General features: G+C 39.5%; 1 protein-coding gene across 19 annotated transcripts in view; it reads right to left on the reverse strand.

Moving 5' to 3' along the window:
* Positions 1 to 5,609: 5,609 nt before the first annotated feature.
* Positions 5,610 to 16,172, reverse strand: part of ZBTB20 (zinc finger and BTB domain containing 20) — a 798,165-nt gene continuing 787,602 nt past the window's right edge. For all 19 annotated transcript variants that reach the window (XM_061628379.1, XM_061628375.1, XM_061628369.1 and 16 more), the window contains 2 exons: positions 8,724 to 10,316; positions 5,610 to 7,181 (listed from right to left, as the gene is read on the reverse strand). In XM_061628379.1, coding sequence (XP_061484363.1) covers positions 6,763 to 7,181; positions 8,724 to 10,316 — 2,012 coding nt within the window. In that variant the 3' untranslated portion in view covers positions 5,610 to 6,762. The remainder of the gene's footprint in view (positions 7,182 to 8,723; positions 10,317 to 16,172) is intronic.

Consider the following 16,172-nt stretch of genomic DNA (forward strand, 5'->3'; position numbering starts at 1 on the left):
AAATAGATAGCTACCTTAATAGTAGCACTAATACTTTCCAGCTGGTGGACTCTTTGCAGCTCACTTAACTATACTATCACACAGTTTAAAAACAAAATATGCAGCATTTCACACAAATAAATGAACATTTTAAAATTATATATATTAACATAGGTATAAAAAATAATGCTCCTCCCTCCTTAAAGATTTTTTTAAGGCAGCAATTGTACATAAGGCTGCAATATAATTGCTTCCCAAATAAATTTTCATTTAATATTACCAACTTCTTGGGTATTTTATTACAGTACTAATATTTTAGAACAACTTATGAAGCTAAAGTTAAGACTCCCATCAGTAGATAGATTCGAAATAAATACTCTTTTAACTGACAGCATAAACTGCAGTGCTTCTCTACTCCCTCTTCTTAAAATGATGTAATTCTGCAAATCTGATAAGTTACTTCACTACAAACTATGTGGCCATTTCATTGCAGAAATTAGATACAGAAGAGGGCCCACAGCTCAGTAATATGAGCACATGCTTTGCAAGCAGAAGGTCCTAGTTTCAGTCCCTGGTATCAGATTGTAGGTTGTTCTCTGCCTGAGACCATGCAGGGCCACTGCCAGTCAGAGTAGGCAATACTGGACAGGCAAAGTGCCAGACCTGCTATGAAGAAGTTTCCTAATGGGATGTGGAAATAGCATACAGGTGATTTTAAAAGCTACCTTTTTCTTGAAGGGAAATCAGGAACTTTCAGGAGGTCTTTTTAACTTAAATACAGATTCCTTTTATTGGATGTGGTAAAGAGAACAAAAACGCTAATTTAACTTTTCACTCAAAAAAGGAATTCATTTTATGTTCTGAAGGTGGTCGCCACTTACCATTTTTGTCTATTATCCTGCTGCATTATCAAAAGTGTTTTAATATATGCAAAAACAACCCTTATTTTTACTGCTTTTGCTGTTAACCTGGATCCCCCCTCCAAATGATAAGCTCACTACTTCTGTGAGTTACTTGTTATATATGACTTACAACAGGGATGAGAACCTAAGCTTTGAATATATGTTGTAATATTTCTGATTTAGCTAATTACACGTTCTTTCATCTTCAGAAACAATATTATCTACCTTTCATTATTGCCACTTGCTATTTTCTACAATTTGTAATTCTAGTCTTCATATATTAGACAAGAGGTCCAGTTCCTGGATAACCTGGGAAGATTTAACTGCTGTTTTGATATCCATTCCAAACATTATCCTTTCTAAAATGTTTTTTGTGAAATGAACAATTTTACATCAAAGATACATGACAGTGTCCTCTTTTAAAAAGCTATACAAATGGTGTTCACTAAATGATCAGTTTTTAGATACCAAATGCCAAATCATGTTTAAGTTCTATCTAGAGGTATTCACCTGCCCATAGTTGCTGCCAAACAGCCCTCGCCCATGCTGGTAATCCACATGTAGGGAATAGCATCTGAACTTCTTGTCCTGTACACTGGTCCAAATGCATGTAACAACCAGGGGATCCCTGGGTCAATGAGGACGGTGGAGAAAGTATGGCAGAAAGATGCACAGAATTCTACAAGTCAGAGGATTCTTTTTTCTGGCACTGCTTCCCACAATTTGGAATGATATAAGCGCAGTTTGCACATTACAGTGTGAGACAGAAAGCAATGCACCTCTATGTTTCAATGCATGTTACCTACGCTGAAAAGGGAATGAGCATGTTTTCAGATAAGAAAACATGTAGCAAAAAGCAGGAGTGCAAATCATTTATGCATTCACTTTTTCATACACACTGTAACATGCAAAAAAAATAAAAAATAAAAGCACCAAGCCAGCAATCCTAATCCCACTTACCTGTGAGTAAGCACCACTGAACTCAATGGGACTTATTTCTGAGTAGACATGGTTAGGATTGCACTGTTAGTCACTAAACCTACAACGTTACTTTGAGAACGTAACTTTGAATTGTCCTCCATCATCTTCTACAACCTGGGTACCTTCTGTAATAAAATGGTGGCAGTATGTGAATTAACTCCTTTGGCCAGAGAATAATAGCATCATTTGTCTTATATGCAAACAGTGTTTTCCTTCATCTCTTAGCAAAGAAAACAAGCTTGAACCTGGTTTTCTATTCTTTACAAATTCAAAGCTTTCAGTGACAATATTTTAAAGAATATAAAAAGGAAGATTATTTTAGTGCTGTTATTGAGCCCTTTAGTATTTGAAAACATGGAAGTTCAATTAAGTTCAGTGCAAATATATTTAAAACAACAAATAAACACAACTTTCCTGTAGAATTCAGTGCCAAAACAAACACTGGGACCATGAATTTCTTAGAACTTTTGGGCTGTGGTGGCCTTTGGCAATGAGCAATAACGTTTGTAAAGTAAAGAAATAATTAGGATTCGGAAAAGCTAGAAAAAAAATATATTCAAATTTTGTACACTGCCAATTAAATTTTAAGGTTTTAAAATTAATAAGCCATAATACAATGTATGTTTAGGTATGCCTAACCCCTCGCCCTCTGCCTCTGTTTTAGATTGTGATTATGGTATTATCCTGTGTGTATATAAGCAACAGGAAAATATCAAACCACATTATTTTCAATTTAGGCTCTTGAACATTAATCCTTTTGGCTTAAACTGACTATGTAGAAATAAATCTAAGTGCAAGAGTGGTCTGATTCATTGGTTCTAGCAAGTACAGATAGCTTTGTCCAAGCAGGGCATACTCCATTCTCTTCAATACTTGGGAGTGCTCTGCACATGAGTGGGACTTTTTATGTACAAAAGAGCCACACAGAGCTTTTGCATTGCATCTCTCTAAGCTGCAGTTGTACCCATGCATAGGTACCATCTACATCAAAACCTCTTTATATTACTTTAGCTTTTGAAAAAAGACCTTTGTGTAAATCCAGGAGAAAAAAAAGAACAGGGTAGAAGCAAAGAGAGGTCAAAACTGTATCTTTTTAGGTATTAAACGTGCAATATTTTTCAAAGGGGCTAGACAATAAAAACAGGTACAGGAACATAACTGGAATCTTTGTAAATTATTTCTGATCCTAACATTACTCGTTAACAAACTAAATCTGTATTTAGGTACCTTGTCATTTGATTTATATTTCATAAATCTAATTTATCTAGACTCAGTTCAGATATTGATAATGATAGTGGAGTGCAAGGACCCGTTCTGTACCATTCACTGAAAGAAATATGTGAGGCTGGTGCCCCATGTGGAGGCCTGTACGAATGGCCATTTCTCCTCCAGAATAGTGGTATCACATTAATGGATCAGCTGCACATACAAGTCTCTGCATGCAGCATGCACATTACTTCACATATGTGTGAGTGGGGTGGGTGGGGCTGAATTATCACTTCACCAATCCAAGCCTATTCTTGCCTGATAGATGTCTGAACCATGGTTTCTGACGAGTGCTTTACATTTGCAATTCAGCATCAGACTACTACATACTGAAAGTTCAATACAGATTTTCATTGCAGAGATAGTACATTAGCAGGAGATTGTAAATAGAAAGATTTGATTCTAAACTGCTCCCACTTCTGTATCAACACATAGCCATCTCCTAGAACTTAGGATTGCTTGTCCATCTTTTGACACCTCAGACTTCTTACTAGGATATTTTACCATATTCTATTTTTTTATCCCTTAATGTGGCAAATGGGCTAGGTAAAAACAATATGACATATTGCTTAAAGAGTAATTTAAAACTCGCTGTTTCTGTCTGATCCTTTTATTCAATGAACATGATTTTTACCAAAAGACACTGTCATATACTTTTGTGTACTTCCCGCTCTCTCATTTTTTAAAGGATGTTTCCTTCTAATGTAGTTATTATTTGCCCTTAGTTTTGAATTACAAACCAATGGGAGTCAACATTGACAATCCCAATCTTAAACACATTTTCCTCAGTTCAGCTCTCTGTGGGGGACAGAGTTCTTGTATAGATGGGCACAGGTGTCTGCATCCCTTTGTTCAGTCAGGATAATTATGTAGAAATTTCCAATGAAATCCATGGAACTTTCCTTCAGTTTGTTTAAAATTGAGATGTTACATTTCTTGACTGGTGACTGGGACTGCATCTAAATTGTTAAAGTAATTTATGAGAATAGCATATATTGTTTCATTTGTGCCCATAATCATTTTTAAAGGTGAATGCTAAAACAATGTCAGCATTTGACAACATTATCATTGTGATGATAATATTTATCATGTTATATGCTGTCTCACTGTAACTGGTTAGGATTTTAAAAACAATCATATAAATATTGTAGCAACTGTTAGCCTAGGAATCTAACAGTATCTCCTTACTAAACTAGTTGATCCCAGCTAGATTATAGACACTAAAATAGAAGTTTCCACCCTAAGGAATAGTCAGGATTTAAGAACTGAATAAATAATAATAAAGATGTCTGTCATGGAGGAGCGTCTCACAATATCCACATACTTTAGTTAATCTGGCACTGTGCTTCTGAACATTTTACATGAAGTAGTCCCGTTGATTTCCATGGAATTTATGTCCACATAAGCACACTTTGGAATGCAGTCTCAGAAAATTTGGTTGAGAAAGGGATACATTTAAAATCTATTTCTTTGTCCCTCCTTTTACATACAGTTGTCTGATGTCCTCTGCTTGAATTATAAATCATTGCACTAACATACACAGGGCAAACGTTTACTAGATTTGCTAGACATTGGCCCAATTTAATTAGGCACTCAAAGAGTGTCAGTCAATCTTGGGTGATGAATTCCCAAAAAGTTCTCTAGGAAGATGTTATAGCTTAGGAACAGATCTTGCATCAATAACAAAACAAAATTAAAGGAATCTTTTATATCCTGCCTGCCTTACTCTGATTTGGATAGGTACAGAATGCAAGATGTGGCCCTAAGCTTTATGAATTTTGCAGATGAAAAATAATGAAAATTAGCTGTAATTTTAAGGAAAAGGAACAATTTAGGCATCTAAGTAAACTAAAGAGACTCAATCCATTCCTCATGTAACTATGGAAGATTACAGACAGAATAATAGAATATGTAAGATCAATCTTCACAAGTGACCATTTAAGCAAAGACTCCCCCTGCCCCACAGATAAAATCAAATACTACCATTCCAAAGGCCAGATAAATAGTGTTAAAATCTTGCTTCTGAAAACCAACTTCCTCTCATCAGAACGTTCATTTAAATCTCAATTAAAAGCCAAAGAAAATCATGAATCCAAATTCTGAGCAGCTTTTAAAGTGACACAATAAGGTGGACAGAAAATGATGGAGGGGAAGATCACAAACTGCTATTCTCAATCTAATAAAAAGCACGGAGAAAAAAAACGAAAGGAAAAAGGCTGATATGTCATCTCTTGTTGAAACAAGACATCATGATCACCTCGTTCTTTTTTCCCTCTTGCTATTTGGAAGTAAGATACCTAATCTTAACAGTCCTTATCGACAATAATATATATATATGCGTGTGCATATAAATATGCATATATTCATACACACACACACACACACACACGCATATATATATTCAGTTACATAACTGAGCAGATATTAGTGGCAGTGAATGCAAAACAAAAGAGAAAATAAAAATTACATTTAACAAGGCTACACTTTTTGTTTTTTTTTACACAAATACTGTGGTAAATATATTCTTTAAAAAATCAGCACTCTATCTGGCAAACCACTTTTGTCCCTCTATAAAATTTTGAAATAAAAAAAAATCTTGAGTACTTTTTTTAGTTACTTCCCACCCATTTTCTACTTCACCTCCCTCCACAAGAATAAATCTTGATGCAGCCTTTTAAAAAATTTACCCCCACACACTGTGGGAGCTATTCCTTTCCTTGTATCTAGAAGACTAGGTGGAAAAAAATATTTTGAAATCTTTTTCTTTTGCTGTTTCTCTTTGATATTTGCAAAAGTCCCACTGATTGTGCTGAGGCCCTAATCTCAGCAAAGACAATAAATTACAAAAAAGCCGCCTTTGCTAACCTCAATTCTTACTTCATTGTTCCTAGCTTTTGATAAAATATGGTGTTGATGTTAGTGGGGGTGGGGGGAAGAAGTTGGGAATAATGAATCAGAATGTGTGGAATGGAACAGAATCCACAAGAGGAACCTATTATTCTCCCTCCCCATCCTGCAGGGACTCCACACCATCCAACCCAAACTCCCTTGCTCTTCTCCACAGCCCTTTTTAAGATAGCAAGACTAATGGTGAAAACCAATAGGGCCCATTTTCTGTGGTTGCTGCTCAACCATATGGTTCTATTCCACAGTTTTAACTGGATACTGTGAAGTCCAAAGCGGCCAGAATTGTGAATCTGTCCATTGAAACACTGTAAGCGGTGTACTCACGACAGTAGGCCTTGAAGATTTCATAACATGTTCCTCCGTTAGTTGTTTTTTTTTGTAGTGCTCTTCACATGTGACAAAAAAGATTTTTTTAAAGTTTTTTTGTAGTAAAGAAGGGTTGTATTTAGAGGCCAGTAGCTAGAGATCCAACCAGTAGATCTCCTGAAGCACTATCTGGCCTTAAGGCCACCATCAAAGGAAGGCTGGGATAATTACTATTCACCCAGCTTCCAGAAATGTAATGTACCAGCAGGCAAAAAACAGTTCTTCATGTAGTACAAAAATGAAATGAAAATAAACCAACAAAAAAGTAAAAATGAAAAAAAATTATTAAATTCTAGTGCCATAGCTTTTTGTTGTTTCTCTGGTTGGGCTTTGTTGTTGTTCATAACAGAATAGAATTTACTTATCCATCTGAAACATGCATCCTCATGTGGTCATTGAAATGCTCAATTTGGTCAAACTTAGCTGGACAGACGGAGCAGACATATGTGGTTCCTTCTGTGCAGGCCATCACTCCACCAGGAAGAGCCCTTGCACCAGTGCCTGTTGTGCTAGATGTTCCATTTGTGGCACTATGTAGAGCCACGTGTCTTTCGAGTAGGGTCTTGTGTGAGAATTTTTTCTTGCAGATGTAGCATTCATAGGATTTCTCCCCTCGGTGGAGCCGCATGTGCACATTTAGGGAACTTTTCTGGGTAAAACGCTTGTTACAGATGCTGCATTGGTAGGCTCTGACACCAGTGTGAGTCACCATGTGTTTGATTAGGTAATCCTTTAGGGAGAAGGATCGCCAACAAATGCTGCATTGGTGGGGCTTCTCACCTGCATAATGATATAAGGGAGAGGAAAGACATGGGGAGAAAGAGAGAACCAGGAGGGAAAATTAACACCAGATAAGGTCTCCAATGAATAGGTGCGTTTTAGCAATACTAATTGTAGGACAATTAGGGATGTTAGGGGAGGAGAAATCAATATGTACTTTTATTGTATGTGATATTTTTTATCTTTTATCTCAATTAAAAAAGAGACACTCATTTTCTCAAACAACAGATGGAAGAACACAAAGATAAAGTAACTTGACCAAAGTGAAGAAGAACAGAGTGATGGTCTCTTGGCTCTGCCAGTTATTATCTGAGCCTGCAAAAATTACTATTGTTGTTTCTATGCCATGAATGACACCAATGTATAGCAGAGGTGGATTACCTTGTTTTGGCCTGAAGTCCACATTCAAGGTTGGCCAACTCTCCAAGAGCCGTGTGCCAGTGGTGGTTTATGGCCAATGTGGTTGTGGCCACCAAATATGAATGTGCTCTCATGCACCCATGTGCACACAGCACACACAGACACACTCATATGCAGGTGCACAGCACATTGTATAGTTTAACAGAGGAGACACAGGGTGCTGAGTTTTGCTTCACTGCATTACTGTTTATTTAGCCAGGAATCAATTTTGAAGATCAGGCTAAATGATTACTAATAAAATACTATTTCCAGTCATATTAATATAGGGAAACATGTTATTAATAAACACAAACATACACAACCTTTATGAAAACCCACCCCAAAGTTAACACTTGGCTAGCCCACATTGTGTACCACACAACAAACAAGTAGCAGCTGCTGTAGCAAGGAGAGTTATAGCAAGATATATATAAAAACCTGCACTAGAGTATTATGCCTTTGCATGAGGCAGATATGTTAGAAGTGACAGTTGGTGGTGTGTGGCACAGTCTTCTAATACACTTCTCCCCCCTGGCCTAGCTATAATTCTCTTTGCTATCATTTATCTTCTCAACCAAATGGATTATGTCCCATCTCCTGAGAGGTTAAGGAGACATTTTTAAAAGTGGTTTTACACTGGAATTTATATTTTTCTCTTTGGAGCCTTCAACAATTAATTTTGGCCAGGAAGGTGACTATTTTAATCTCCTGGCCAAGAAATTGTATTACAAAGTAAGAAAGAACAAGAAGCTTTTCAAGAAGCAGGAATCCTGTAGCACTTTTCTTCCTGTTTTCCTCATTTTTCCTGATTTTGAAAAGTGCTTTCTTCCTCTTTCTAGATGGTATCAGAATAACTGAAATGTTTTAAAAACAATTTTCCTGGCTGTATGGCTTGTGGAAAAGAAATTCTCTCTCCTGTTGTCTGAGCACAAATAGGTAGGCTTCTACAATATATGAGGAAAGGATGTTGAAACAGAAAATCATGAATGATTTCAACAGCATATAAGCATTTTTTTTTAAAAAAAAATGCAACATCAGGATGACAGATAGAAGAATACTTCTTCCAATCTACTGCGTATTTATAAATGTGTTTCCTCTCTGGGCTCACAGTCTCACAAATAAACCAAAGGGTCACACACTTACCTGTATGTACAAACATGTGCTTGACATAATTCTGTTTGGCGGTAAAAGTCTTGTTGCAGAGGGTACACTCATAAGGCTTTTTTTCACCCTGCCCACCTGCTGTGCTGTGGCCTGCAGAAGGAGCCAGGGGCTGTGGGGCTGGCAGTTGAGCAGTAAAAGTTGACAGACCAGGCTGGGAGACTGTCACAAACTGTGTCTGTTGGCCTAAGGGCTGGGGCAGACTGAAGAGGAAAGGCTTAGGGCCACTGCCAGCAGACTGTGTAGTAAAGAGTGCAGGCAGGTATGTATTGCCAGCTGTGCCAATGACTTGTGTGTTGCTGGTCAGGGTCAGCGGCATCCTCAGATTGCTGGTGAGGGTTTCTGTCTGCCGTAAGTAGAGCTGGGTACTTGGCAATGTTTGGGCAACAGTTGTAGTGATAGAAGGCTGCAAAGTCCCTTTTTCGGTACTGTTGCTTACAGTAAGTAGTGTGCTGGCCCTTTCAATGTCATTGCCTCTCTCCGGTGAGGAAGAGTTAGTATCTATGTGCTGCTGCTGAATGCTTTCAGCAGAAGCATCATTTTGTTCTGTGTGGGAAGGCTCTTGCTGACCTTCTCGACTTAGACCAGTTATAAATTGCTGCTCAACAGAATCAGGTTCAGTGCCAATAGAGGAACTGACTCCAGAGTCAAAGCTCTCCCCCTTGGGTTCACTCTCAGTGCCTTCTGCTTGATCAGTATCCTCAGTGCATTCTTCAGATTCATTACGCTCTAAGATCTGTACCCTCTGTTGTCCATAGTAGTCATAGTCATCCTCCATCTCTTGCTTGATGTGAATATTGCCCACCAGGGTCTGAATCCGAACTGGACGTGGTTGCTTCCGGCAGTGTGTGGTTTCTGGAGTAGTGGAGAGATACCGCTCCATCTGCTGTGAGCGTTCATGGATCCGTGTAATCCAACTTGGGTCTTCCATATGATGGTCTCTGGAAAGTCCCAGAGCTGTTTCATGATGGCTGACCACTGCTCCACTGTAGAAAGAACGCTCTCCACTACCATTCTGCATAGAACAGGCATACAATGCTGAATAGATCCTGTCTACACTGTGCTGTGAGTGGCTTTGCAGATAGCCAGATTCTGTATCACTACTTTGCCCTGAAGTGGCTGATTCAGGAGTTCCTCGAGGTGTCTCCTGGGCAGAATCCTGGATCACTGGATACATGTCGCCCACATTCTGTGAGACAATCCGGGTGCACTCATCAATCACAGTCTTGATCTGAAGGATGCTGGCTGCTGTGAGGATCTGCAAGGCCTCTGACTGTGAGACCCGTAGCACCCCACTGTACATGAAGTCAATGAGCTTTTGTACTGACTGGACTGACACCACAGAAGGAATTTCAATGTCGCTGTAGCCCAGGAGTAGCTTGTCCTGGAAGAAGGGGCTGCCAGCCGCCAGCACACAACGGTGGGCCCGCAGCATGCTCCCGTGAATGCGGACCGTCACATCACAGAAGTGGCCACGGTTGCGTTGCTCGTTGAGGGTCTCGAGCACAGAATTGCTGAAGTTGTGGAGATTGATGCTATGAATGCGCTGTGTCATCCCCTTGCAACTAATGTTACCTGCAGCAATGGAAAAGGCAAAACAGAAAGACAGATTAGATATTGATACCTGCATATTGATTCCGACCCCATCCCCCAAGATGCTGAATACTCAGGGAAATTGGATCTGATTTTACATCTCTAATCTACAACCAGATTGCAAAATTCTTTAGTTTGGCAATGATTCAATTCAAGATTTTATGGCTCACTTTTTAAAAATACTAGGAAGCATATGCAAAAAATAGAAGCCCGCTAAGATTTGAGATGTATGTGGCCTCCTTAATTAGAAGGTAAAGTGGAGTCACCATTACCCCTCTTTAATCATGCCAACTATCTCCTCTCCCCAGTAATGGAGAGTCCAGTGTTCTTCCTGGGCCTCTTCACAAATTCTGACTGGAGAACATACAGGTTTCTACCCATTGCCCTTTTAGCACATCTAGAAGGCAAAGTGAGAAATTTGTGCATAATTAGATTTAGGTGTGCATTTACAGATCAAAATATTTACCATCAACTAGTAGTGAAACTAATTTTAATGTTAGCTTAAGTAACGGTTTGCTTACCTTTCCCACTGTAGAAATATACCAATTTAATTATTGATAAAGGAAAGGTTCTGGTAGCTTTATGCCAATGGCATTATAGCTCCACAATATGTCTGGGAGAAAATCTAGCAACATTGTTTGAGACATTGATTACGGGTTTGTGTTTATGATCTATTCCTTTGAGATTACAAACCCTTAAATCTGGGATTTAGAACCCATTTCATGTGTCATGTAGCAATTCTGTTTAATCTGGCTTCACCAGAGTTACCGCAGTGTTTTCAACATAACCTGTGTTAATTTCCTCCCACCCCCATTCATTGCCTGCCTGGGTAAGAGCTACAGGTGCATTTAATTACTCTGCCCTTTCGGAATACACGTTTATTCAGAACCTGCAATAAAAATGTTAAGTATAAAAGGCAAAATTGTTCTAGAGTTATGAGTTCTAGAGAATTTAAAATCCTATTAAGTTCTGAATTGCAAGCAAATTTTATGTACATAAAAACACACCTTCATCCAAGGCACTAGATATGTTCAATATCTTCATACCCAGATGGCAGAAGAAGGTAGGTATGTAAGTAACAACACTTGAAATATGGGATCTAATGGGCTAACTACCTCTTATACACAAATATGTACCTGTTAGACCCTCAAAACGCCTTTTTTTAAAAAAAATCTGCTTCAGAGGGGCAAAGTGCAGAAGAGAAGGGACACTCAACATTTTCCCTATCAATTTCAAACTGCTACCCATACCAACTTTTCTTTTAGGTGTAGGGGTTCAAATTCTTGTTGGCAAGGTTAATATTATGACTGCCCTCTCCAAATGTGATTCTTCTTAGAAGAAAAAGAGGAGGGACTAGTTTGTATATAACCTCTAAATTATCAGAATGCATGAGGCTGCTCTAAAAGAACAGTGACAGTAAAGAAAAACAAAGTAGATGTGGAAGAAAAAATGAGCCCAAGAGAGAGAAAAGAGGTTCCTAAAGTAAGACCTGATTTTCCATCCACTTTTGGTATAGCAAAAGCCAGCAACAGACGATTTTTACTCATTATTGTTGCATAGCGGCCATTATTTACAACTGTGCCTTCACCAGACAAGATTTACTATGTCAAAGAGAATTTTAATTTTTTCATCATTCTCCAGGAAATGAGAAGTGTACATGATATGATACAGTATATGGATCTCATGTCTCACCAAGGGGGTACATCCAGAAGAAAGGTTTGCCATCTGAAAATGCCTGGTAAAAGCCACCTTGTTAAAAATGCGTGTGAGAAATAGACTTAAATAACCCAGCACAGGGACAAGCAGGGACCTTCAAGTCCTTTGGACTTCATCCTATCTCAAACCGGCCTTAGTTTTGATATGTGCTAAATCCAACCCTGTGTTATTACCAATTTTAGCATCAGGAAGGGGGGTGAACAAAGCCAAAGGTAAGTAGAATGCATCACTGGCTACTAGGAACATTCATAAATAATTTTACATCCAAATAAATAATCCATACGTCCAAATATTCTTTAATTAATAACTATACAAATGAATTCACTCACTCACCTAATTGCTATCGTGCAGAATACCCAGAACAGAGAGAGAGAGAAACAAGACTTCTGTCTCATTCTGTTCTCAGACCTGCCACTCTCTTTAAAGTTAATACAGTGGGAAACGTTTCTGTGGAATTGAAGCAGCCTTTGTTAATCTACCCTCTTTTGCCCAGTGAATATCAACATAGAAATCCCAATGGACTCTGCTTGAGAAACTACTGTAGAAGGGTTTGTTCCTTTTTTTGTTAAAGCAGGCTGATTCAGAAATGGCACACAAATTAAAAAGGTGTGAAAATGCAAAGGCTATTCTTGCCCAGGCAAGCAACAAATAGCCATGTAGCCTGGGGGGTGGGGTGCATATAACACAGATTGTGCACTTGTGCCATACTTTCAGAATGGTGGCAGGAATCAACAAGGGGTTTTATCCTGTGTGTGAAGGCCTGGGAAATGTTTTTGTTTTTCCTTTAAAACTTACTAATAGTTAGGAATATGCATGTACCATTCTGTTTGGAACGAAACATCAGACTATGTCAGGTCTTTTATGCTAACACAACCGAAGAGGAAGGTACTGAATTCTGAATGGTGGAACAGTTAATTGTAGTGTTTGAGTGTGCATGAAATGTTACTCAGAGCTGCACAGAGCCTAGTAATTATGATTTACAAGGGTGACTAAGGCTGTAGATTCAGATAGAATACTGGATTTCAGTTAATTGGACTTGAGGTCCTGATTTGAGCTTAACTGATTTCCATAATGGGCTATCCTTATATGAAAGAAAACACACATACAGTTGCAAATGAAGGAAGTATAATTCTCATGCAATTCTGACTAATTATTAGGTAAACTCCAATAACCAATGAGAATCCAGAAATCTTCACATTATAAAATATTCTTGCATAAAAATATGCAGTAAAAGTAAAATGTATAAATAATGCTAGAGCTCAGTTGTAAGCATAATGTAAAAGAGAGATTAACAGTGTCAATTTTCAAAAGAATTTTAATCAGAACTCTTCCTTGAAAAAGGATTTTAGTTCTTATTGCACTATTGCTCACAATCTATTAACAATTCCAAAGAATAAATTATTTATCTGTGTTAAAATCAATTGCTTAAACTAATATCTTTCAAAATAATACCTTCAATGAACCTGAAAACTATTTATTTTACATGGTAGTTAATTTATTAGTAGATTATAAGCAAAAGAGTTAACTAAAGAAACATTTAAAATGCTTGCTTGCTTTTCCTAAAAAATGCCTTTTTATGTATACCTAAAAATGGCCACATGATGGCATCATTTCTCAATAAAAGAAAGCTCATGGATACAGTTGTTACTAATTTGAGCTCAAAACAGTTTGATCTGGCAAGAGGTTGTAAACCTTGGATCACAACCATTGTTTTGCTGCATTTAACAACTGCCCAACAGACAAAAAATCAACAGGTAAAGATTCATATCAGTAGAAGTCTATCCTTGCTGAACTTCTGCCATTATGTATTTGTTAAAGAAACAGCTACTATAGAAAAAAATAAACAAAAACAACACTACAGTTTTTGTCTTGTGCTTGGCTTCACACATACAGCAAATGTGTGGAGATCAGGATCAGGCCAGCTGGTCCCAACCCAGCCTCCAGCTTGTCTACACCGGAAGGTGTGTAGATCCCTCCTACACAAGCTGATTGTGCAGGATTCCCAACTGTGTGGAAATTTTACATGTGTATCACTATGCATGTGTAGAGCCCCTTTTCACCTTCAGAGGGCAGCGGCAGAACCAGTGAATGTGTGGACTTTGTGAAACAGGGCCAACTGGTACGATCCTGCTTGTTTTCCATTTATTCACTATGCATGTGGAGCTGATCATTGGAAAAGAGCTTATGTACAGGGAAGGGCTCAGTGGAAGAGCATCTGCTTTACATGCAGAAGGTCCCAGGTTCAATACCTGGTGTCTCCAGATAGAGCTGGGAGGGATTCCCTGCCTGAAACCATGGAGAGGCACTGCCAGTCAATGTGGACAGTACTGAACTAGATGGACCAATAGTGTGACTCAGTATAAGGCAGCTTCCTATATTCTTATGGACATCTGGTTGGTCACTGTGAGAACAGGATGCTGGACAAGATGGGCCACTGGCCTGATCCAGCGGGCCCTTCTTATGTTCTTATGTACGTATCTGGTAAAGACCTTAAAAAAACCAAGGTCTGAAATTTTGTTCTGTTTAAGTGTAATTGACTATGATACTGTTCCATCTCATGTTCTTAATTGGATTAGGAAAATAACTTCAAAATCAACTCTGTTCCAGTCACAAACTTCAATTCAATGTATTGAATGGAATGTATTGAAAGCAATACCTTGCTTTCTGCATTGGTTATGGCCCTCTCCTGGCTATACTAAAATAAACTACCCAGGTTAAAAGGTTGATATAATTTCACTTTACTTATTCCTATCCTTTTGTAAACACAAAAGCTGGTGGTGGGGAGGGCGTGTGGTGCATGTGTAGTTCCTGCACAGGGTGAGAGCCTGTGCAGTGAACTGAATGATAAGAGAAAGTCGCCAGATGCCTTCAGAGTGAGAGTCTGTAACTGGCAGAAGGCTGGCCCTCCCTGGGTGTGAGACAGGAGGAGGATTAGATGGGCCCTGTGTGAGAAAGTTTGAATGGGTATGACTGTTCCCAATTGTCGCAGAGGCCTACTAGGATAATTGGATCAGACAAGTTTTGTTGGTGGGCTCATATTGGGTCCATATTAGCTGTTTAGGAGGAGTCTTAGTACGGAGGAACATGGGTGATGCCACCCCAGTTTCAGTGATCACAGGTAAAGGGAAATATAGCCATGGGGATGTGGTGAATTATCATAGAAGACGAGGACAAGGCTGTCTGCGCCTTGTTCCTTGCTGCCACTCCTCTCATGGATGGGTTCCTCGTTGCTCATCTGCTGTGCCCACTGGCCTGTGTGTGTTGTTGTTTAAACCTAGATTGGTACACAATAAGACCACTCTCATCCAGGATTTGATTGTGGATGAAGGTGCCGATTTGATATGCATTACCGAGACCTGGGTGGGTGAGCTGGGAGGAGTTTATCAGACCCAGCTTTGCCCACCTAGATACTCGGTGCAACACCAGCACAGGCTGCAGAGATGGGGGAAGGAGTTGCTGTGGTCTACAGAGCTTCTCTCTCTGTCACCGTGAAACCACTCTATCTTGGAGATGACTGTGAGGGCCTGCACCTGGTGTCGGGCCAAGGAGACAGTAAACTAGGGTTGCTGCTGGTGTACCGTCCACCCTGCTGCCCGGCAGCTTCTTTGACTGAGCTGGCGGAGGCTGTCTTGGCTGTGGTGTTGGAGGAGCCCAGAATGATAGTGCTGGGTGATTTCAATGTCCATGCTGAGGCTGCCTCTAGTTTTCCAGCTTGGGACTTCATGGCCTGCATGATGACCATGGGGCTGACTCAAGTTGTCACTGGCCCATCACATAGGGCAGGGCACACCCTCAACTTGGTTTTTGCTGCAGATGGAAGAAGGGGTGGTCTGGAGATAAGGGGGGGTGGATGTCACCCCATTGTCATGGTCAGACCACTTCCTGGTAAAGTTTAGACTTATGGCTCTGATCCTTCCCTCCAGGGGGGATGGACAGATTAAGATGGTCCACCCACAGAGACTAATGGAATCCACAGGATTCCTGAATGCCCTGGGGGAGTTTCCAGTAGATAGAGCAGGTGACCCCGTTGAAGCCTTGTCATGCTGTGGAACAGCGAGGCGCACTGGGCTGTTGACATGGTTGCCCCCAAGAGCCCTCTCCGGCATTGTGGAGCCTGGTTTG

Source organism: Rhineura floridana, chromosome 5, assembly GCF_030035675.1.
Source record: "Rhineura floridana isolate rRhiFlo1 chromosome 5, rRhiFlo1.hap2, whole genome shotgun sequence".
Classification (NCBI taxonomy): domain Eukaryota; kingdom Metazoa; phylum Chordata; class Lepidosauria; order Squamata; family Rhineuridae; genus Rhineura; species Rhineura floridana.